Source organism: Protomyctophum parallelum (genome assembly GCF_964188405.1).
Source record: "Protomyctophum parallelum genome assembly, chromosome: 11".
Taxonomy (NCBI): Eukaryota; Metazoa; Chordata; class Actinopteri; order Myctophiformes; family Myctophidae; genus Protomyctophum; species Protomyctophum parallelum.
In genome coordinates, this window is record NC_139707.1 from 42,068,318 (window position 1) to 42,092,234 (window position 23,917).

At 44.2% G+C, this 23,917-nt stretch overlaps 2 protein-coding genes across 2 annotated transcripts; both read left to right on the forward strand.

Annotated features, from left to right (window-relative positions):
- Window positions 1-345: 345 nt before the first annotated feature.
- Window positions 346-1,755, forward strand: LOC310867017 (E3 ubiquitin-protein ligase TRIM35-like; the record flags this gene model as incomplete). The annotated part of the gene is made up of 1 exon (XM_083776811.1): window positions 346-1,755. One exon carries the CDS (start codon window positions 346-348, stop codon window positions 1,753-1,755), a length of 1,410 nt encoding a protein of 469 aa, XP_083632937.1.
- A 6,151-nt stretch (window positions 1,756-7,906) lies between these two features.
- Window positions 7,907-23,774, forward strand: dcbld2 (discoidin, CUB and LCCL domain containing 2). Its single transcript, XM_083775925.1, has 15 exons — window positions 7,907-8,291; window positions 9,318-9,542; window positions 10,720-10,857; window positions 13,459-13,510; window positions 13,625-13,697; window positions 16,281-16,414; window positions 16,636-16,676; window positions 16,801-16,998; window positions 18,131-18,255; window positions 18,813-18,957; window positions 19,056-19,190; window positions 19,993-20,086; window positions 20,360-20,409; window positions 20,546-20,683; window positions 21,439-23,774. Exons 1-15 carry the CDS (start codon window positions 8,189-8,191, stop codon window positions 21,882-21,884), a joined length of 2,097 nt encoding a protein of 698 aa, XP_083632051.1. The 5' UTR covers window positions 7,907-8,188; the 3' UTR covers window positions 21,885-23,774.
- The last annotated feature ends 143 nt before the right edge of the window (window positions 23,775-23,917 follow it).

Below are 23,917 nucleotides of genomic sequence, written 5' to 3' on the forward strand. Positions count from 1 at the left end.
ATAGATATTGTGTCAAAGCTCCACCTCTTGACAGTCTGTTCTGAGACGCCAGATCAAACACAACTTCCACTGAGAGAGAACAGACAGTCTTTCCATCCACACCTAGAGGAAGGAACACTGACCCAGACCACTGGAACTATACCTGAACACTGACCCAGACCACTGGAACTATACCTGAACACTGACCCAGACCACTGGAACTACCTGCTGGCTCTATCAGCTGAATGGACTTTAACAACAACCACTTTCACAGTCAAAGTAAACTTCATTAGAATAATTCTAAAAGTAGGAGAGTTACCACCACTGACTGCATTTCCTGTCTTTGTAGCTAAACTCTGAGACAAAATGGCTTCCAACGCATCTCGCCCAGAAGAGGATTATTCCTGTCCCGTGTGTTGCGACATCTTTAAAGATCCTGTTCTCCTGCCGTGTAGCCACAGCTACTGTAAAGACTGTCTGCAGGAATGGTGGAAAAAGGAGGAAACCAAGGAATGTCCCGTTTGTAAGAAGAGACATTCAATTGATGATCCACCTCTAAACCGGGCTCTGAAGAACCTGTGTGAGGCCTTCGTACAGGAGGGACATCAGAGAGCTTCAACTGGGTCTGGGGTTCTCTGCCTTCTGCACGCCGAGAAACTCAAACTGTTCTGTCTGGAATGTAAACAGCCAGCGTGTTTTGTGTGTCGAGATTCTAAAAAACACGCCAACCACATTTTCAGACCCATCGATGAAGCTGCACCAGAACACAAGGAGAAAGTCCAGAAATCACTGAAGCCTTTACAGGAGAAACTGAAGGTTTTTAATGAAGTTAAAACAACCTACGACCAAACGGCAGAACACATTAAGGTCCGGGCCCGGCACACCGAGACGCAGATGAAGGAACAGTTTAAGAAGATGCATCAGTTTCTACATGATGAAGAAGAGGCCAGGATCACTGCACTGAGGGAGGAAGAGCAGCAGAAGAGTCAGATGATGAAGGAGAAGATCGAGGGTCTGAACAGAGACATATCAACCATTTCAGACACAATCACAGCCATCGAGGAGGACCTGAGAGCTGAACACGACTCATTCCTGCAGAACTACAAGACCACAGTGGAAAGAGTCCAGCTCACTGCACTGCAGGACCCACAGCCGGTCTCGGGAGGAGCACTGATAGACGAGGCCAAACACCTGGGGAACCTGGCCTTCAGAGTCTGGGACAAGATGAAGGACATTGTCTCCTACACTCCTGTCATTCTGGACCCCAACACTGCCCATCCAGAATACATCCTGTCTGATGATCTGACCAGCGTGAGACGGGGAGATGTACAGCAGCTTCCTGACAATCCAGAGAGGTTTGACAGGAAGCTCCGTGTCGTGGGTTCTGAGGGCTTTAACTCTGGGACTCACAGCTGGGATGTTGAGGTTGGAGACAATACAACCTGGTTACTGGGTGTGTTAGTGGAGTCTTTCAAGAGGAAAGGAGACGGAGGGGGTAAACGTTGTTGGGTCATACAGTTATATGAAGGTAAATACATAGCATTCTCCCCCTCAGGGTCAGTCACTGATCTCTCACTGAAGCAGAACCCCAAGAAGATCAGAGTCCAGCTGGACTGGAACAAAGGAAAACTGACCTTCTCTGATCCTGATACCAACACACACATCCACACTTTCACACACACCTTCACTGGCACACTCCGTCCATACATTAACACTAGTCAGACTCTGAAGATGTTACCATGGAAGGTCAGTGTGACTCTGGAACCACGTAGTTAGACATGATGATGAGGATGAGGATGATGATGTTGTCATGTTATGGATATATTACTGCCTACTGTCAAGAATCAAAAAAGTTATACACAATATTTAGTTTCCATTGTCTGCTATCACTTTTCAATATAATAGTATGTATATGTAATAATATCAGGAATAATTTGAATGATTTTAAAGGTGATTAATATTAGGGATTCATGTAGACATTAAATTATCTCAGTAGTAATCATGTTGAGGAATTGAGATACTTCACCATAAAATGTACACTATTATATTTATACGGTATATCTCTGCTGTTAGGAAGAAACCACATAACTCCAACATGTTCAGTTTTTTCAGGAAATGGAAAATATACATTTATCAGGAAATGAAGAAAACCTTATATTTTGCAATACTGCCTCATCACAGTTGGTGTTGTGACTTTATATATTGTCAATTAGTTTCATGAGAGGGAGAGAGGTGGTGGAGTTAATTAGCTGTTTTAGCAGACAGTTTGAGGGTCCAATGGAGTTAAGAGGTTTTGTCCAAAGTGCTTTTTACTACTTTTCATTGGTTCAATATTTTCTAAACAACACACTGACGTAAATGGTGTTCAATAGCTCTGATTTAAGCAAAATAAAATAAAATAATAAATAATAATAAATAAAAGAATTGGAGTTAGGTATAGTTTCCTCCCGTGCAAACCTTTACACTTAACTGTACTGTACTTTTTACACAATGTCCTTAAATGTAATAATCAGGTTGGATGAATCTCTTTATGACATTATATAGTTGTATGATGGTTAGCAGAGGTCAGTATGTTAAATATTAGTTAATGTTAATTACTTTCATGTAACCACGGGATGAGGTAGACTATGAACCCTGCAGTCACCTGCAGTAACACCATAAAAAGAATCCTTGAATTGACTGTATAGAATCATTTCAGATGTTGATTTCCATGACTATTTTATCATCTTACTATTTTATTCTATGCGGTGTCATTGAGCAGTTTGGGTGGGAGGGACTGAGGGTTTTCTTTTTGTCTGTTTTTTGAGGGGCGTTACACAGGTTTGTCTTTAGTTCAATGTTTGTTTGTAAACGCATTGACAATGAAGGGAAAATTTACGTTATAATGTGCCATTTCCGTCATATTGTCACTTTATTGTTAATGGCATTTAATGTTTGTTTTACATCACCTAATCAACATGAGTTAGACTTTAATATATTAGCGCCCCTCACTTCACACAGGTGTGATTTATTTATTTCCTTTCTTCTTTTTGTTTTAATAAAAAAGGGAAAAATGTATACTGTACCAATGATATAATAATTTATACCCTGCTTTTAATAAAAACGTATTTGACAAAAAGAAAAGAAAGTGTTAATCAATCAATGCATACAGCATTGCCCTGTCTAGCAGTGTTGTTTTTGGCAGCAAATTTACATTTTAGTTTCAGTCATAGTCTCTTGAAACGTTTTCATTTAGTTTTAGTCACGTTTTAGTCACCTGGAATGTTTTAGTGTTTAGTCTAATTTTAGTTGACTATAAATATCATGAGATTTTTGTCGACTAAATCTATTGTTGATTTAGTCGACTAAAATGTGTTTCGGCGGGCCTTAATGCCGTTGTAATGACTTAAACTTGCTGAAAATAGCAGATCTACAAGCTCACAATGTGTTGCGACGCATTGTGAGCTTGTAGATCGGCTATTTCCAACATGCAACCAAGTGTAAAATGACTTATACTGGATCTCTTGTCCACTAACCCTTAAGCCAAGGTGTCGTTCCCACTTTAGACCAGGTACATCTAATGTCACTTAGAACACACACCAGAGAAGTAGTCATGTAATATGGCACCACCTGGTGGAATAGCAACAACATCTCTGGTAAACCTCGATCTCTGAATCACAATCAACGTTCCAAAAAGAAAGTATGCGTAACAGGCAAGGTATATGCAAGGCAAGTAGAATGAAATAAGCAAAACAGTTTACATTAACCGATAAATAATAGCTGCCAATGATGATCAGTTACAATCGCTGGTAAGTCAAATCTGCCACTGTAGAGAGACACATTTGCATGTAGCCTGGCTACAATACATGCACACTAAGTCATGTGATAATAACACAACAGGTCCATTTCTAATCATAAAATCATCCACTCATTCCACTGGAATCATTCATCTCAGAAGCATGAAGGAACAAGGACATTAAAGTAAACTAGTAAATTGAAGAAGTTTTCACTCAAGATAATATATATCTCTCTGACTTCAAAACGTCTTCCATCAATAATATTATGGTTTCAGGCCAGGGGAGTAGTAGCCTACATAGCCTACTACAGTAGGACACACATACACAAAATAAAAAATAGACGTGTTGTGAAATGCAAATTCAGGGAATAGAGGGGAGGGGGGAAATGTGTGGTGGATAATAGGTGAAAATAAAAGAAGGTTAAATCCTCCAAATAAGGTCTGTCAGAAGAATTACTGACAAAAGGAGACAGACTGAGACACATAGGGGCTACCAATTGACAATTGGCCATTTGTTCCTGTTCGCAGATGACTCGGCACTGCTGGTCTCAGACAACAACAAACACTGCAGGTTGAAAAGGCCCTCAGCTCTGAACTCGGTAGAATCTGCACTTGGCTCACTGATAACAACCTATCGTTGTTACACCACCATGATACCCATGCATGTACCCGTCTAAATACTTCCTTAATGTCAACAAAATTCAACAAACTATGTGCAACACAGATTCGGCACAAACAAGGGACTAAATTAGTTTCGCTCCTATGCCATCAAAATGTGGAACGCCCTACCAACAGCCATTAAGACATGCAAATCCCTTGAATCCTTCAAAACCGCTCTCAAAGGGCACCTACGGACGGCTGCAATTTGAAACTGGCCCCGGTAAAATCTGAATCTCCCCCACCCCCTTACTGTATATGTTTTTTTCCCTTTTACCTTACATGATTTCATGTTTTTTATATAGAAGTGTATATTTGTACGTCTCTAAATGTTCTGATGAATTGAAAATTGTGGACCCTATTGTAAACAAGTGTAATACTTTATCAGTGTGTCGTCCACAGTAACAGTCTTTGTATTGAGTTGTGCTTTCATGTGAAATTCTGCAGACTGTTAATAAATACTTCAATCAATCAAGCAATCAATCAATCAATCGTACACCTGGGAAAAACTGATCATTATATTTGGATCAAATAGTAATCTCAGCAAGGCCGACGGCTTTTCGGTTAAAGTGGGTGACAATAGAGCACCGAAGTCTGACGTCAATATCGGTAGAGGGCGCAAATCCACGGGTTCATGTACTTTTTATCCCCATAGGGGGATTTTAGATCGCCTCATATAATAACTGTGATTGAAAAATAAAGATGTCACCCCGGCGGCTTCACTCATATGGATATGAAGAATCAACTGACTGAGAAAAAACGCTATTGTTACTGCTACTGAATTAGTTACATTTTTGCTAGAAACAGACTATATCATAATTATATGAGTGATTGACTGTCGCTCATACACCTCCCTGACAATAACGCTGAGAGCAGAGACAGCTTGTTTATTTTTGGACCACAATGCTTATATGAAACGATTTTAAGATGACCCCATGTTATTCTCCATACTGAAATTACTTCCGTGAACCAGGGGAATCGAAGGGATGAGCGAGTGACGTCAGGACTTCGGCGCTCTATATTATCACTTGAAAAGATGAAATTACCTACCTAGGTTCCATCCTGGAGGCAAATCTTTCCTGTGATCAAATGGCCAGCAATGTAATCAAAAAAGTCAACCAAAGAACAAGATTCCTGTACAGGATCTCCTCATTGGTCAACAGAAATACCTTGAAAATCGTAACAGGAGCCCTCATACAAGGTTTATTTGACTATACATGCGCCTCATGGCACCACAGCACATCAAAGGCCCTTACAACAAGGCTCCAGACTTCCCAAAACAAACTGGTCAGGCTACTACTTGGCCGTACTCCTAGCCGCAATTTGCAACTCTAGATTTTTTTACAATGGGTTGAATCTAGAGTTGCAACAAGCTCCATCCACTTCCTATTCATCATTTTTTTTTTGGTTTGTGATCTGCTTGTCTTAAATGACGTTAAACTCACCAATATGCTGCAGTCCAAGCTTGAATTATCCTCTTTCAATCTGCCGAGCTTGTTTTTCATAAAAATCCCCCGTAGAAGGCTGTGTGTGATGGGGCGTCACACTACGTCGGCCTCTTCTTTGGGTGTCTTACCTGCGCAGGTAAGATTCTATTAAACAAGCGCTCCCCCTCACATCTTGTTTTACGGCACGTTGCAAAAATACAAAATGGCTGGCTCGGAATGTCACTCTTGGAATATTTTGGACAGAAAGTAGCTCATAACATGTCTACGGGGGATTTTTATGAAAAACAAGCTCGGCAGATTGAAAGAGGATAATTCAAGCTTGGACTGCAGCTGCAATGTTGGTGAGTTTAACGTAATTTAAGACAAGCAGATCACAAACCAAAAATGATGAATAGGAAGTGGATGGAGCTTGTTGCAACTCTAGATTCAACCTAGCCCTCCAAGCAGAACCCAAATGCTACTGAAGTTTCTGACATTTGTTCGACCCAGTGCATTGGGTCCTGTTCCACGTCGTCCATGCCACCTGATTAAAACATTTACTGGCTCATGTTTACATGTTTACCGCCTCACCGCGCTCTTTGACGATATTCTTCAGTATGAGGCTTTCTGAATATGTAAAGTATAAGTACCCATACATGCCGCTGCGAATATCTCCTGTGGCGCGGAAGCCGTTAAGTATTTTTAATATATGTTTGCCCGATTTGGAAGCTTGGATTCTTCTTTTCCTTCCTTGTTTATTGACACCTCATTGTACCGCCTATCTGGCTAGCTAGTGGCGCTATAGCTATGACACAGCAGATCAGAGGCAGGGACGTAGCCTCACAAGCCAACCGCACACCGGGAGGCGGTACAATAAACGGTAAACAAACAAGAAGAAATAAAGCGACCAAATCGGTCAAACAAAGATTAAAAATACTTAACGGCTTCCGCGCCACAGGAGATATTCGCAGCTGGATGTATAGCTACTTAAAGTTACCGAATTCAGAATAACTCAAGGAAAATAATGGCGTCACATGCCGCGGGTCCTATTTTAGAGAGAATCTCCACATCCGCATATAGGAATTTCCATACAAAAATACAGTAGTGAGCAGGGACCCAACGTAAAGCTCAACAAAATATCAGAAAAGTTTTACGTAGGGTCCCGAAAGGGGCTAGATTCAACCCATTGTAAAAAAAGTCTAGAGTTGCAAATTGCGGCTAGCCGTACTCCCAGAACCCACCTCACACCTGCCTATTTTGATGGGTTGGAATGGCTTAGGGTAGTACAGCAACTGGGCCTGGTCTACAAGATTCGCTACACCACTAAGATACGTACCCATGTACCTGTCAAAACACTTCATAAATGTCAACTAAGTCCACTCCACAATCACAACACCAGAGGGAGTTCAACAAATCATGTTCAACCCAGATTTGGCTCAAACAAAGGGTTAAATTAATTTTGCTCCTATGCCGCAAATAATTGGAATCACGCCCTACCAACAGCCGTTAAGAAATGTTGAATCCCTAGCCTCCTTAAAAAAACGTGTATATTTGTATGTCTTTAAATGTTTTGATGAATTGAAAAGGGAGGACCCTAATGTAAACAAGTCTTAGTGCTTTCTGCCTTTTCTGGTTTTACCCTCCCTTATTTAGCAGTATTTGTATTGGCCTGTACCCATACTACCCATTAGCCTATGATTATTCTACAACCTGTTAATAAAATGTTCAATAAATATCAGTCAGTCAGTCTGTCTGTCAGAAGAATTACTGACAAAAGGAAAGCGAGGAGAGACAGACTGGGGCCACGACCACAAATATATGATGTACAGGACATAATATGAAGCGAGTGTGTGGCCAGTCAGTGCCCTAGCTGCTCAAATCAATTCTACTGGCTCTTTGTTTATCATAATACTTACTGAATGTTGAGTTGCTGAACACCGGGACCATTTCGGACCACTTGGGGGACTCGGGGATTCCAATTGCAGAGTGGGAGGAGGAGCGGAAGTGGAGGAAGTCGTTCCACAGATTGGATGTGTTTGTGTGTTACGTGGTGTGTGTGTGTGCGTGTGTGTAACTGTATGTGTGTGTAAACTAAAGCAGCCCCGCAGTTGCTTCTTCGATAGTGGGAAATCGGGGAATAGAGCGTAGCACAGAGAACAGTCGAGCAACGGGGAGAGGCAAACGGAATTCGCAGAGGGGAGCCACGTAGGTCTGCTCTAGAGGACGAGTCGGAACTGTCGGAAGTTTACGGGGATCCGTCGGTGTCTCTTTTCTTTTCTTGCTTTGTGAATAAACACGGTGTGGCCGCCCGGTGTGAAGCGAGCATTATGCATTCGGACTGCAGACTGCTATGGGCAGAGCGGTAATGGTGGGCAGGGGACCGACAGGGGCCGGGGTTCTCCTCCTGTCTATTCTCATCATTCTCCACGCGAGGAGCGCTCGGACGCAGAAAGGTTGGTCTCTCCACTCAACAGTCAACACCGTGTTGTTGTCATTTACTTTGACGGTCGGCACAGGTTTCTTGTAACGACGTCGACGCACGATCGGATAGAGTGTTGTTGTATTTTTGCATTATTATTATTACGCACAGACTGGTTCAAAGTTAACAGCCTACCTTACATGGCTCTGTTGCACGTTCCCAGCCGATCCCCGAATCTGCGTGGAAGAAAAGCACACCACGGCGTGACGGTGCTGCAATCCAACTTTCTTTTATTTGACTACTGTCATGTTTATATTCTGTTTAGACCAAACAGTGCTTGGATGTGATTTAACGGCATATTCAGGTAGTTCAAAGATACTGGAGGAGGGGGAGGGGTTGCGGTGGGAGTATGACAATACAATACACATGACTCCAGGAGGTATTGTCATGCATTTTCAATAACAGTTTTTTAACGTCCAGACACAGACAAGTACATGGCAATATGGACATGTTAAGCCTACTCGTAAAATGTTTTGAGCAGGGTGATGTCTTCCACAAACCCCCCCGTGGAATGCCATCCAGTTGTTCAGTAACAGTTGTGAGTCAGGGACAGGGGAAGCAGCTTTGTTTTTGTCCAATTCATCTGGTTAACGTCCATGTAGAGACAGTTATGTAACACCACACAGACCAAGGATCCACTTAGCAGCATGACACGACTGTTCACTGTCGTTGACAACAACACACATACATAGACAGGCTTGCTCTCGTGCAGTTCAAGTTCACTATTGTATAACTTTTGAATTGCATTGTGATCGACAGTGACACTGTGATCGTTCCTCAAATCACAACTTTAAAGTGCAACAACAAGCGAAGTAATTAGGACTATAGGGGTGGTTTTGGTTCCTAAATAGCCTCTGGGCTCTATACAACACACTAGACTCATTTATCATAGTGCACCTCTATTCTACAGTTGCATCTCCTCCATTGCCCCCAAGGAACCCATTATTCCACTAAAGTGTGTGTGTGTGTGTGTGTGTGTGTGTGTGCATACATCTTCCAGGTGATGGCTGTGGTCCCACTGTGCTGGGCCCCATCAGTGGGACTCTGTCCTCTCTGGGTTATCCCGGGACGTACCCCAACCACACGGTGTGCGAGTGGGAGATCACCGTGCCACAGGGTAGCAGGATCCATTTCCACTTTGCAGAGTTGGACATAGAGGACCGCAACTGTCAGGTCAACTACCTCCGCCTTTACAACGGCATCGGACCCCAGCGCAGCGAGATTGGTGAGGCGTGAGAGAGAGAGAGAGAGAGAGTCAATGTAGGTCAGGAGGAGGCTGTGGAATGCACAGTTGTTGGACTAGTACTGGGCATGGGTGACGAGGTGTATTTAGGGATACGATGTCTTTACAAGTAATTTATACCCAGGAAAACTCATCAAAAGTGCCATAACACTAACGGGACTGTCCCATTCCCTTGATCATGATGTGATGTATGACACACATGCACTTGGCCACTTGTGGAGAATATGGTCAATTATGATTCACCTGGTTTAATATACAATGTGTTTTAGAAGCGGTACACGACAGAAGTCAACAGAAGTCCATATATTCTTCTGCTTCTTCTTAAAAATAAATAAAAAAACGTATTAACAACCAACCCGGACTACAGATAGATTGCATACAAAACCTCATATCCATATTTTTCTCTGTAGACCAGTGCAGTGCCTATGGGTTTTGCACTACTTAACTCTCAAATGTGCATTCATCTTTGTAATGAGGGGTTAGTAGGGTCTAAAAAGCGCCGCATCCAGGAAGCCAAACTGAAGCGTCTGCTCCGAAAGACCAGAGCCAGTTCCTCCCTCTCACCTAGCCAGCCAGCCAGCCAGCCCCCAGACATCTCATGCCCTCACTGCATTAGGACATTCCGTCCTCATCAGACATCTTCGCACCCACAAGACGTGAAGTCAATTGGTCATCTTCGCTTGCGAAGGACGAACATGACCATAACGTCCTTATTGTCGACAGACTGAGAGTTGCTTTTCTGTTTTTCCTTCCATATCACACGAATGCACAAGCATCGTGATCGTCGAATGACTGTGCTTTACACCACCATGTCTGACCATATTTACGGATGTCTTTCCCATAGATGAAAATGCAGATCACGTCACTCTTCCTATTAAAATACTAGTCAGTTGAGCTTCGATGATAATTGTGTACTGTAATTGAATCACGCGGTACACCTGTATTTGCTAGGTTTCTCCACACAATGTAACATCAGTTACAAAATATTCAATTTTGTGACATCAGTTACAAAATATTCAATACCAAGATTGACTTCTGGTATCATTTTTACATGTATATATGATCCTCTTCTAACTGTACATCTTTAGGTGTTTACTAGACTGACTAGAAACGCCTGTCTTTCCATGTCATTCTCCCGTGGGGCGGCTGTGTGGAGCAGTGAAGTACTGTGGTTTAGGTCTAGATGTTGGAGTGCTGATTGAGTCCAGGGGGAACCAGGTCACAGTGCAGTTCATGAGTGGAACCCATCGCACCGGACGAGGATTCTACCTGACCTACTCCACCACGGAGCACACAGGTATGGGAATTTGTCATTCATTGGCCATCTTAAGTTCCTACTGCATATTGGTCCATAAGCCGGGCCAAACTGGGTTGATATTCCGTTCCGGAGTCATCTTGGGGTTGGAACGTGGTCATATTTCTGTTTTGGCCAGACTGTTAAAGTTGCCTTGACAATTGAGTGTGTGTGTGTGTGTGTGTATGTGTGTGAAATGCAATGAGTGAGCGGGAGTCTCATGTGAGTCTCATTACAGTCGCTTCTGTCTATCTCCTCCCTTTGGCTCCCCCATGGCATTTCACTGTATTGAAATAATATTATTGTTGTCCAGCCTAGACATGGACATCATAACAATCATGTGTTAATTGAACTCTACAAGTGTAAAAATGGACACAAATCTGGACCTGTAATATATGCTGTGTTGTGTCAAAATGCTTACTTGGATTTGCTCTGTGCCCATATTCAGAAATGTGTGAGTGTTGTGAGATGAGGTAATTGTGTGTGTCACATGTTGATAAAGCCATATATGTCCATGTGGTAGATTATTGGTAAAAGGAATAGTTCCCCCTTTGTCCATCAGACTGTAACGTAACAGTGCCTGTGGCGCCTAGCCCTAGAGGGAGTGAGTAAATATAGGGATGGCCTCATTCTACAGTTTAGTGGCAATGTTTTTGTATATTCTGAGTTAAACGAACACAGAGGAGTTTAATGTGCTCTCAAATTTAATTGGGGGAGGGGGGGGGGGTATTGTAACATTGTAGTGTACGTGTACAGTACACACACGCATGCACACACTCACAAGATAAGGAGGTACTCTGTAGTGAATGTTACATTCTGAACAGCCCAAATGTCTGGCATTCCAAACCTCGGTGCACAGGGTCAGCATGTTGGTGTGGGATCGTACGTTCACTCACTGCTCGGAGAGAGTGAATGAAAATGACATGCTCCTGGACAGCGATGTGAGAAGTGAGAGAAAACCACAGGATGTACTGTTGGCCCGTTCAGAAGCTGCCCCTGATCCCTGTTCAGCAATGTTTCCGTTTCTGCGTTTCATCAGATTCACACTCCTTGTGTGTGTATACATGAAGAGTGACTCATATAAATGTAGGTGCGTGTGCGTGGGTGTGTGTGACTTGAATCCAGCTCCCAAAATGAAAATGCATATCAGAGTTTTGTCTGTGCCGTGTGGTTATGAAGAGACCAGCAAAGATATTAAAGAATAGCAGGAAGGAAGATGACAAAATGATAGAAGAGAGAGAGAGGGAGTAGATATTGATTGAGATGTGAGGGAAATAAGACAGTCAGACGGGGGGGGTGGTTTAGAGTAGACAGTCCTGATGTCTGTCTCCCATGAGAACCTGGGAGATCCCCTCTAATTGTGTCACTGAAAAAAGTGATTATATACATACAGGTATGACAGTGTTTCTCTACCGTTTTACTTTCAAGGACCACCAGTTTGTTGACAGAGGAACAAATGGAACCAAATGGAGTCCTAGGGGTCCATTTGGTGACACTCGGAATAACAGACCTAGGCTATATTGTCATCCAAACCCGGCCCATAATAACTACATTAGAGGATGCCTACTAGTATGGGTGTAATATTTATTTATTCTCTTATTTTATGTTTACAGGGGAAAGTAATTAAAAAATATAATTTAACTTGGTCATTTGATGAAAAGGAATTGTGACAACCCCAACCACAATTGTTTTTTCTTTCAACATACAGTACAGTATATCCCTATCCCTGTATCGGGGGTAACTTTTATAGGCAACAGTTTTTAATTTGAATGCAAATCTCTTTTTCACAAACAAATGGCAAATCTACAAGCTCACACAATGCTTGTCGCTTTTGATGCATTGTGAATTTGTGAGCTTATAGATCAGGCTATTTATTGCCAGTATCAGTACAGGCGTGCCTTGAGACTTTGACTTGCCCATCGGTGTCGTGTAGCTTGGGCAGATCAATGAGGGGTAGTGATCCGTTTTTCTATGGTATGTGTATTTTCTTGTCGTTGCCGTCACGAGCAAGGATTAGCGTGGGCTGACAGTTTGCACAGCTAAGTAAATCAGTGCCGTTACCATGGCGACTCGTGGTTCCTTGGGGGGGGTAAGGTCACTCATGGTTTTGACTCACCGGTTGGCTAGCCGGGTGAGTTGGCCTGATGAGGATGATGTAGAGACAACAAAGGGTGACGGCCACCGTTGGGTAGAGTTTCCGACAGCACACACCATCCCGTTTAGGGTGTACATTCAGTATGGTAAGAATTTCGTGTGTGGGTGGGAGATTACTTTCCAATGAAGTTACTTCTTATAAAAATAAAAATGTGGGAGAATACGTTCTGGAGAATCTTGATGACACATTATACCATGTTGGTTTTTTGGTTGACTGCGCTTTAATTCGGTCTGCACTTTCAGACATTTGAAAATTAAAAAAAAGAAAGGGAAAAAAAAAAAATGCAGTCAAATCTTATAAGCAGAAGTGGAGAAGGTAGGATACAGGAGGAGGTTTCTGGTAATTAGTCGTACAGAAGAATTGTCAGGACAGAAAATCTGAAGGTGAACAACCACGGTATAGTTGGGCAAAAATACACCGCTGACACAAACTTGTTTGCTTCCTCGCAGATCTGATCACCTGCTTGGATAAAGGAATTGATTTCACCGAGGCAGAGTTCAGGTAAATAGATTCACGTGTGTGCGCTCGCGCAACACTGTACGCATACAATACGTTCTTGTGATTGTCCTAACAATATAACGTTTAATGTAATGTTTCATTGTCTTTTTTTTTTAGTAAATATTGTCCGGCGGGCTGCTTGATGTCATTCGGGGAGATTTCCGGAACCATACCCAATGGTTATCGAGAAGTGAGTACATGAAAGACCCGTGTGGTGCAATAATGCATCATGGCTGTGGTTGTCCTTGTCTTCAGCTCCACATTCCCAGGTGAATCATGTTGCCCAGCCCCCCCCCCCCCCCCTTATCTCAGCTCATCATGCCCAAGGCAACCACTCGTCCATCTCTCTCATTTGTCATGGGGTTGTTTTACCCCCCCCCCCCAACCTCCTTTTGCCAAGGAAACCCGTCTATACAGTCAATGGAATCTGTATCTTTTATTTAACACCGCGAGCCCTGTCTCTCTTTTCTCTCCTTCATTAAGCCATTTTGACCTGATATCAGATTCTAAAAAATGTCTTCTAAATCCTGACAGTTTCCTGAAAAAGCTACGTTTCTATGTCAGTCGTTCTTCGATTTTTCGAAAATAGCAGACCTACAAGCTCGTAGCGCGCCACTCGGTGGCGCGCTATGAGCTTGTAGGTCTGCTGTTTTTCAATAGCTAAAGCATAGCATGATGCTAACACCAAAAGGGGTTTCCGCCGAAAATGGGTTAAGCTCTGTGTAAACATGGCCTCTTTCCGCGGTATGCACGTCCCGGACTGATGACCTAAGAGCTCGCCCCCACTGTGGTGTGGTGTGTGTGAGGTCATGTGGCGCCTGAGTCTCTCGCTGATGACCTCATGCTCAAGAGCTCAGAGGTCTGAGCACAGAGGGGGTGGGCCGTGGGGGGGGTGATGGGGAGGAGTGGATGGGAGGGGGTGTGTTTTAGGGGAGAGGTGCCCCAGAGGCACAGGGGAGGGGCAGGGTCAGGACTCTGGAGGTGTGTGGGAGGTGAGCTAATTGTTTGGCCGAAGAAATGGTCCTCTCTCTAATCCAGTCCAGCTGCAAGAGGGTGCTGAGCGGAGTATCGTGCAAGAGAGTGTGTGTGTGTGTGTGTGTGAGAGAGAGAGAGAGAGAGGAGCTTGGGAATGTGACTGAGAAGATGAAAAATCACACACGTGTGAAGTGAGGGGCGCTCTTATCGTCATGACTTAAAATGGACTGTATTTGCTCAGACACTGACGTAAAATGTATCCATTCATTGCAATGGGAATCTAATGTTTTGTGTAGGACAAAGTTTGTGAACAATGAACATGCACTAAAAGCTGGCTATATGAGGGCTAGCGCCCCTCAAAAATGCCGTATGCAATAATGCGGGGTATGCATGTGTGCACATGCATGTTCTCGTGAAGTGCTATTACTGAACAAAACGTAACGAAAAACAAAACAAAACAATGAATGTTCTTCCAATTTCTTCATTACACCGTGACCTAATGGCAACTGGAGGAATGACGGCGTGTACGCATGCCATGTCCATGAGCCAATATAGCTTGACGGAGGTCAGCGAGCGTACCCCACCCACACAGCTCTCCCGTTTCTTTTTAACCCATTCTGACTGACATTTTTAGAATCTGATCTCAGGTCAGAATGGGTTCGTTAGACCAGCGTGTGTCCAGTGGAAACCTCGTATGAATCTGATCTCAGGTCAGAATGGGTTAAATCTGCCCCGGCTTGAGCTTTTCCTACCGTCATTCCCACATCCAGCCTGTATCACGCTTTGAATGTGTGAAAAATCATGTTGTGTGTCCCGGTTTCCTCTCGTTAAGAGGCAGGGTGCGGTGGTTTGGAGCTGTGTTAGTGGTTTTGGTACGGCACTCCTTGGGATGTGTGCTGTGGGTTTTCTTCGGGCTTACAGTCAATGGGTAAGCCTTCATTGCTTGTGGCAGCTTTGTCCATGTTGTGTGTGTGTGTGTGTGTGTGAGAGAGCGCGAGAGAATGCGTGCACATGTTTATGCATGCTCGCAACCATATAGGTCACCATGGTTCCCCCCCCACAATCGTGTCAGCTGTGAAAAACCCTGTGTGCAACTTTTTTTCCAGTAAAGCCATTCCCCCCCACTTCCCTCAACCAGCTGTTCATGGGGGGTAGGAGCTACAGCGCTAGTCGGAATGGAACCCAGGCTTTGTCCTTTTTCCCTGTGATCGGGGCAGACTTGGTGGTTTGACTTGGAATGCAGCCCGCAGTGAATCATCACCAATGCCACTCAGTGTTCCCCCTGGGGGGGGGGGGGGGGGGGGGGGGGGGTGTGACATCATGTTGACTCATCAGCCTTTATCTACCACAGGGTTGAGAGCTTGATCTCTTGATCGCATCATAGAAACGGCACTTTTCCCATTAAAGTCCCACTCGTCTGGCAAAAAAAATACACGCCCTTGTCTCGCCGTAAAATATGTTGCCGTGTTCTGTTTTGTGCTGCGTGTGTACGCATATCTGTTAATATTTCACTAAAGCATTGTGTTTAACCCATTTTGGGGGCGGGAACCCCTTTTGGTGTTAGCATTATGTTATGCTTTAGCTATTGAAAAATAGCAGATCTACAAGCTCATACGAGCTTGTAGGTCTGCTATTTTTGAAAAATCCGAAGAACGACTGACATAGAACTTTCAGAAAACTGTCGGGATGTAGAAGACATTTTCAGAATCTGATCTCAGGTCAGAGGAAGGGGTTACGAGGAGGTGCCGATTTCTCCTCCTTTATTCCCTTCCTCTTTTGTCCTGTCTTTTCTCTCCAGTCGTCTCCCGTGTGCCTGGCGGCCATCCACGCGGGAGTGGTGTCGAACGCCGTGGGAGGGAGGATCAGCGTGGTCAGCAGCAAGGGCATCCCTCACTACGAGGGCACGCTCGCCAACAATGTCACCTCCACGGGGTAAGGCTCTGAACCACTGCCGCAGATTAGCCTCCTCTCCTCACTCCTTCTAATGGCTTTCACCCTCGCCTCGTCCATCCTTTGGTGGATACGTTGTTTCACCTCGCCTCTCACCTCCACTCACTGTTCATTCTCTAGCGCCGTCTTCATGAGCGGTGTCTTTTGTTGGGTATATATTGCTGACGTGAATCCTTCATGTTGTTTTGTTTTTCTCTCCTCAGAGGCACCTTGTCGAACAGCCTTTTTACATTCAGGACGGACGGTGAGATTTGTTTGCCTCTGTTGGCCATCTCTTTTTTCTTATTTTTTTTTATATTTACAGAATAGTTATTGGTGAACGACGCTACAGTGGTGTTGATGTCATGAACCTTCTCTGTGCTCTTCAGGATGCATCGGAACACTGGGCTTAGAGTCTGGGGTCGTTGCAGATTCTCAGCTTTCTTCTAGCTCCGAGTGGGAATGGAGCAACGCATGGGCGTCGTCTGGGGCACGCCTCAAAAAGCCAGGGCTGCCGTGGGCCTCGGCTCAGGTCGACCAGCACCAATGGCTGCAGATAGACCTGAAGAGGGAGAAGAGGATCACAGGTACACACACACATGACATGCACTTCCACGAGGCATTTGTGTTAAGTACTGTTGCAGAAGAAACTAGAAAAGGTGCCCCTCAGGGCACAGGTCTCTACCAGGGCAGGTCAGGTTGTGGCCTCCTGGTGGCGCTATAATAGGCCAATGTGAAGAGGGTGACCTTTCTTCTTACGCCTTGGATGGCAATTGGATGATTTGAGGCATTTTGTTCCAAAAATGTGTTTTGCAAAAATCCACCTGTTGGTGGCGCTATAACAGGCCAATGTGAAAAGGGTGGGATATACTCTTCAGCTTAGTAGGAAAGTCTGTGAACGATTTCACGTAAATTGCACGCTGCATTCATGATTTGAGCCTTTTTGTTCAAAACGGGCCAATCCTGCAAAATGTGAAAGCCAATGTTGGCCAATTGGGATGGAATATGAAATATCGGACAGATCCGCCTTGAGCACATGACTATAGAGATACTGTGTAACGATTTGCGGGATGTACTGTGTTTTACAAAAGTCGGCCTCCTGGTGGCCATATTATAACAGGCCGTTCTGGAGAATTTGGGGCAGAGGTTCATCGTTTGTATCAAGGGAACGTGTGTGCAAAATTTGGCATCGACCGGGTTTTAATGGTGCAGGAGATTAGTTGGTAACAGACACACACACACGGACGGACGGAGTGCAAAACATGGTGGAGACAATAATGGGCCTTTTATATGAAAATGGTTGAAAACCACTTAAACTGCCCCAAGGATCATAAAAAGAAAAAAACCTTGAACGATTACTATTGCAATTTGTTTTGGGTCACGCCACTTTCTTTAGCTTGGATTGACTGACCTATTACTAGAGCTGCACGTTCCACGGGCCTATCCAGTCGGTTAACCCCTTTTGGTGTTAGCATCATGTTATGCTTTAGCTATTGAAAAATAGCAGATCTACAAGCTCATAGCGCGCCACCGAGTGGCGCGCTACGAGCTTGTAGGTCTGCTATTTTCTTTTAATCGTGAAAAGTGACATGAAAGTGTTTGAGAACGACTGACATAGAAAAACATAGCTTTTTCAAGAAAACAGTCAGGATTTAGAAGACATTTGCAGAATCGTTCCCAGGTCAAAATGGGTTAACTTCCTCTCCATGTGCTCCTCAGGCATCAGCACCACTGGCTCCACCCGGAGAGAATACCAGTTCTACGTGTCGGCGTATCGCGTCCTGTCCAGTAACAATGGGCAGGACTGGCATCCTTACCGGGAGGTGGATTCGACTCAAGACAAGGCAATGCATCCGGCCCCAAATCAATATTATGCTGCTCTCTAGACAGTTGCATCATTGGCTTGGCTTTTTGTTTCTGTCTGCAAATTACTGCAAATGGACAAAAAAAAGGTCACTTTAGAGGTTTTGGGGAAGGGCTGCACTTGGACTGTTTCCATGGCGACTGGTATCGACTACGGGATGTTTATGGCAGGAAATGGGAGATGGTCAGATGGCAGTGGTTTTGAGTTAAGTGCTGTGGTAGACAAAGTCTGTACGGCTGGGGCATGAATAATGAATGGAGGATGGATTTAGTGGGCTGCCTTGTTAGGCTTTAGCTACCACTACATATTCTATAGAGATTCTTACAGCACGTTATGGCAAACGGGAAAGTGGTTATTAGCTTGCCTTAGCTGAAAACGAATCCGCTTATGCACCATATTGTATTAGCTCATGGTTTGAAACAGGACCCAGTCCACTGAGGACAATTTTTGGTGACCCCCCCCCCCCCCCCCAACCCAACCATGAGCCTTTGTATTTTAACCTGGGTAACATGGGGTTTCTTCTCCTTCCCTTGGTAGATTTTCCAAGGGAACACAAACTACCTGCACGAGGTCAGGAATAACTTCATCCCTCCCATCGAGGCCCGCTTTGTCCGGATAAATCCGACCCAATGGCACCAGAGAATTGCCCTGAAGTTGGAGCTGCTCGGCTGCCAGAAACCGGGTGAGCAAAATGTTGCTTGATAACTGTATATCTGACAAAACAAAAACCTTTTGTTATCCACAATCTTTACATGGACCTTTTTTAACATTTCCTTGTAGGGCCAATGCGGCCGAGGATGTCTCAACCCCGACCGACTCGCCCACCTGTGGTCACATACACCCCGCCCCTGTATGGAAGCACAACACGCACCCCTGACATCAGGAACACCACCATGCCTCCCCACACCAGCAATGGTAAGTCATTTTTATTGTTGTTTTTTACTATCATGTTTTTGAGGGGGCGCTAGTCCCTCCTATTATGCACAGCTTTGTGTTTGTAGCACGGAATGTGACGATTTGATTGGCTGATGTATGATAAGAACGCCCCTCACTTCACGAGTGTATCCTCCTATATACAGATTTTGTCCCCTCACGTCTATTTGCCATTGGAGAAATGAGGTCAAATGTGCCTCAAATATGACAATGGCAACGCAAACATTAAATGCCATTGACAATGAAGGGGAAAATGTACGTCATATCTGGACGAGCAAAATCGGCTGACCAATCGGATGAATCCAGTTGTTCACCGTTCACGAGATTCTTGACGATGTCTAATGATAAGAGCACCCCTCACTTCACACGGGTGTGATGTTTTGTTTATTATATTGGTGCTTTCCGAGCACACATTTTCCACATGTATACAACTATACATACCATGTACCGGTACCTACACAGTGCAATCTAAGTGACAATAAAGTAAATCTGAAGTCACTGGATTGGATTTGAGTACACAGTGCATGTTAACCTTTGGTGGTAATCTTCACTACAGCAGTAATCCTCTTTAAACCCATCCTGGCGGGAACCCCTTTTGGTGTTAGCATTATGTTATGCTTTAGCTATTGAAAAATAGCAGGTCTACAAGCTTGTAGGTCTGCTATTTTAGAAAAATCGAAGAACGACTGACATAGAAACATAGATTTTTCAGAAAACTGTAATTTTCAAACAGACATTTTTAGGTCAAAATGGGTTAACGTGGCGTTTTCTCCCTCTTAACTAGACGTGGCGCTGGCTGCGGTGCTCGTGCCAGTGTTGGTCATGGCTCTGACGGCTCTCGTCCTGACTGTGGTCTGTGCCTGGCACTGGAGGAACAGGTAAGCCCTTCTCATTGTCCCCTCTGTGTTTTAGTCCTACAGAGGAAAGACATTTTTATGTAGACGTGGGCACTATAAAGTATTATACATGCATAATTCCATGATATAGATATTCCACTGTTACGTTCTTAGCTTACGTACTGTATGACTCATAACTACTTTTTTATATATGTGATGTATTCCCATGCTTTTGTTACACTGGATTTAGAGCGTCTGCTAAATGCCTAAATTGTAAAGACTTAAAAAGTTGTCTCTCCCATGGTCGCTGCACAGGAAGAAGAGTTCAGAGGGAACATATGACCTACCCCACTGGGATCGCACAGGTCTGTCTGAGTTGTGCAAAAGGATGCATTTGTTAGCACGAGGCCGACTTATGATGGCGTCGTGTGCATTCGTCTGCTCACGGTGCTGGGTGTGATTTAACACGCCATCTCCTCTGTATTTGTATTTGGTTTTTAGACTGGTGGAAGAGCATGAAGCAGCTGTTGCCCCTTAAGATGGCAGAGGGGGACGACTCGGTTCGATACAGCAGCAGTGAAGTGGGACGTCTCCGGGGGAGAGGAGGGGTCACCCCCAGACTACGCGCCGAACCCGCAGGTAGAGCCCGTTAACCCGTTCTGACCCGAGATCAGATTCTACAAAATGTCTTCTACATCCTGACAAGTTTTCCATTCTGACCTGAGATCAGATTCGAAACATGTCTTATACATCCTGACAGTTTCCCATTTCCCATCAGATTCTAAAAGAATGTCTTCTATGTCAGTCGCTCTTTGATTTTTCAAAAATAGCAGACCTACAAGCTCGTAGCGCGCCACCGAGTGGCGCGCTACGAGCTTGTGGATCTGCTATTTTTAAATAGCTAAAGCATAACGTAATGCTAACACCTAAATGGGTTCCCGCCCAGAATGGGTTAACCCATTTAGACCCGAGGACGATTCTACACAATGTCTTCTAAATCCTGACAGTTTCCAGAAAAAGACCCCATGTTTCTATGTCTGTGGTTCTCAAACATTTTCATGTCAAGGACCCCCAGAATTATATGCATGTGTAGGGCGACCCCCCCATCTGAAAATATGTTGTTCCAGGGACCCCTCCAGAAGCGAGTTAAAACGTATGAATAAGAATATATATTCAAAGATTTGCACACGTTTTTCATGATTTTTCAGACCTACAAGCTCGTAGCGCGGCACTCGGTAGCCCCGCTATGAGCGTGTAGATCTGCTATTTTTCCAATAGCTAAAGGCAACATGGGTTCCCGGACGAAATGGGTTAAAACAACCCCTCGTGAGCCCACTGCGTGTCATGTGTTATTCATGATCTCAACGCTGCCCTTATCCGTGTCCTCCCTCCAGAGTACGCGCAGCCCCTGGTGAGCGGAGGAGGGGTCACGTCCCTGGGCGCCAGGTCAACCTTCAAGCCGGAGGACACGTCTGACCCCGGATACACCGACCCCGACCTCTACGACGCCCCCATCTCGCCAGACATCTACCACGCGTACGCCGAGCCCCTCCCCGCCTCCGGAGCCGAGTACGCCACGCCCATCGTGATTGACATTGGCGGCCACGTGTCGGGGAGCGGCTCCATCATGAGCCAGCCGACCATAGTGTCCAATTATCCAATGAGCTGTGGGCCCGCCTCCTCCTCCTCCCTGCTCACGCGGACGACAGACAATGGCCAGCTGGGAGGAAGGTCGGCGTACGACACGCCCAAGAGTGCCACTGGCCAGGCCACTCCCACCGAGGAGCTGGCCTATCAGGTGCCGCAGAGTAGCACCCAGAAGTCGGTAGAACAGGGCTGAAAGTACAAAGCTTTTGGATGAAATGTATGGATTTAATTCAATCCTCCACTCATAAATAGACAAAAGGTAGAGAGAGGGTGGATGCCCATGGGTGTGTGTACATGGCATCTGTGAGCCCTGGATCCTGGGATTGAGTCTTGAAAGAATGCTACCTTAGCTTTTTAGTTTCCTCTGGAGATGTCTGTATGTGTATGTCTACCTGTCTGCGCATGGCCACGATGTGCTTGTGTAGTGCCATAACAGTCCTATCACTGAAACCACAAAGATGAATGTGTAATGTGTGAGATAGGAGGACATGGATAGAGGGACAGCCAAGAACTGACTACTAATTGATAGAACTTAGTCCCCTCTCTGTGATTAGTAGTTTTTGTGTTTTGTCAAACTGTGATTGCCATATTGTTTTACTGTCACATACTGAACTGGGTGCTTTTTTTAAAGCTTAAATGACGAATGACACATTCATCAAATCGAAAATGGTTCTCTAAGGAAAGTTCTAATGATGTTTCGCATAAATCCCACCATACCACAAGGAACATTTCTCCAAATTTCAACGGTACATTTTTTTTAATTTTTTTAAAAACACTTCTCTCATACCTTCAAAACATGACCTAGCCTATTGTATATTGTTTCGACAAATTCCAGCAACACAAACCTGTGTGAAATTCTTTAAAAAGTTATTTACTGATATTTATTTTTCTTTTGACATCCTGCTGAAAAGGAGAGGCTCGCTTATTAAGGGAAAAAGCTTATCTGCCCAACCACTACCCTCGTAGATCAAATTAAATTATGGTTGCACTGTTGTCAGGGTTACACTGTCATTGACCCCTTGCATTGTTGTGCCACACTTTGTTTTTCAACCTAACATTGTGATTGGTGGATCCGACCGACACATTGCTACGTTCTTTGATATTGATGTTGACTTGAAGAGGCAGAATTCCGAAGGGCCAAAGTAGAAAATGTCTTCTAATATATAGATGACCAAATGTTTGCCTTTGTCTTTTCTGGTCTTATTATATTCACACCAAAATATGGAGTTGCGAAACTCCCAATGCCAGTGTAGAAATAGTCTAGCTAAACACAAAAAAAATAATACACCTCGACATTAGCAGAGCTAGTTCTGTGATCACAAAGCCTAGAAAATACGGTACAGGAGAACAGGGGAATTTGATAACTTCACAGAAACCTCTCTGAAGACAAGCATTTCCGTGTGTTGTGCATAATTTGTGGGTTCTGAGCGTTTTGAGTTGCTGTTCTGCATGTCATGGGTGTATGTCTTTTAACTGTGTGATTACTCTGTATTCTCAGTGACTTGTGTGTGTGTCTGTACAATTCCATATCTTTGTCTGTGAATGTGTGCATCAGCACCCCCACCAATGTCAAGTAGAGAGAGAGCTGTTGTGTTTGGCTGTCGTCTGTGTAGCAGTGCTTCTGTTTAGTGATCATTTTTGGACTAGTCTATAACATGGCTTGTAGTGAGATGCCTTAATTCACTGTCTGAATCATTATCCACAGTAGCTGACCATCCGTCTGTAGAACTGGCTCTGCCAAGTACTTGGTTGGCATTGCAGATTGGAGCAGCAGTAGAAAAGGCTGCTCCTCACAGAAGGGATTGCTTTGTTTTGGACATCTAGAACCGTCAACAAATCCGAGGCTTCGGTTCTCTCGAGAGCTAAAAGCGAATTTATACTTTGTTGAATGACCAGCACTCTGTGAAAGTAAACTTCGTTCTTTTTCTGTGACGATCTCTGATTCAACTGAAAAACGTGTCGAAGTATAAGTTACGCTTAAGGCAGTTTACATGCAAGGCTTTGGTGCTGTCTGGTCGTTCTAGATGAGTTGTCTGTGTGACTCACTGATTGTATATAGAGAAATAAAGACTTTCTAAAAACAGGTATATTTTTATTTTCACAAATGCCACCCAGCGATCTGAACCTCTTTCTGACCATGATGGCTTAAGTTATTGTATAAATTAATGTTATTTAGAATACAAAAAGGTCAGCATCAGTAAATGGAGTGTACTATAGTTACATAAT

Bases quoted from the DNA above. Each gene is read 5' to 3' on its own strand.
- dcbld2 (XM_083775925.1), top strand. From the start codon at position 8,189: ATGGGCAGAGCGGTAATGGTGGGCAGGGGACCGACAGGGGCCGGGGTT. The intron at 10,858-13,458 runs GTATGGGAATTT...GCTTCCTCGCAG, and splicing joins CTCCACCACGGAGCACACAG to ATCTGATCACCTGCTTGGAT. The intron at 18,256-18,812 runs GCAATGCATCCG...TTCCCTTGGTAG, and splicing joins TGGATTCGACTCAAGACAAG to ATTTTCCAAGGGAACACAAA.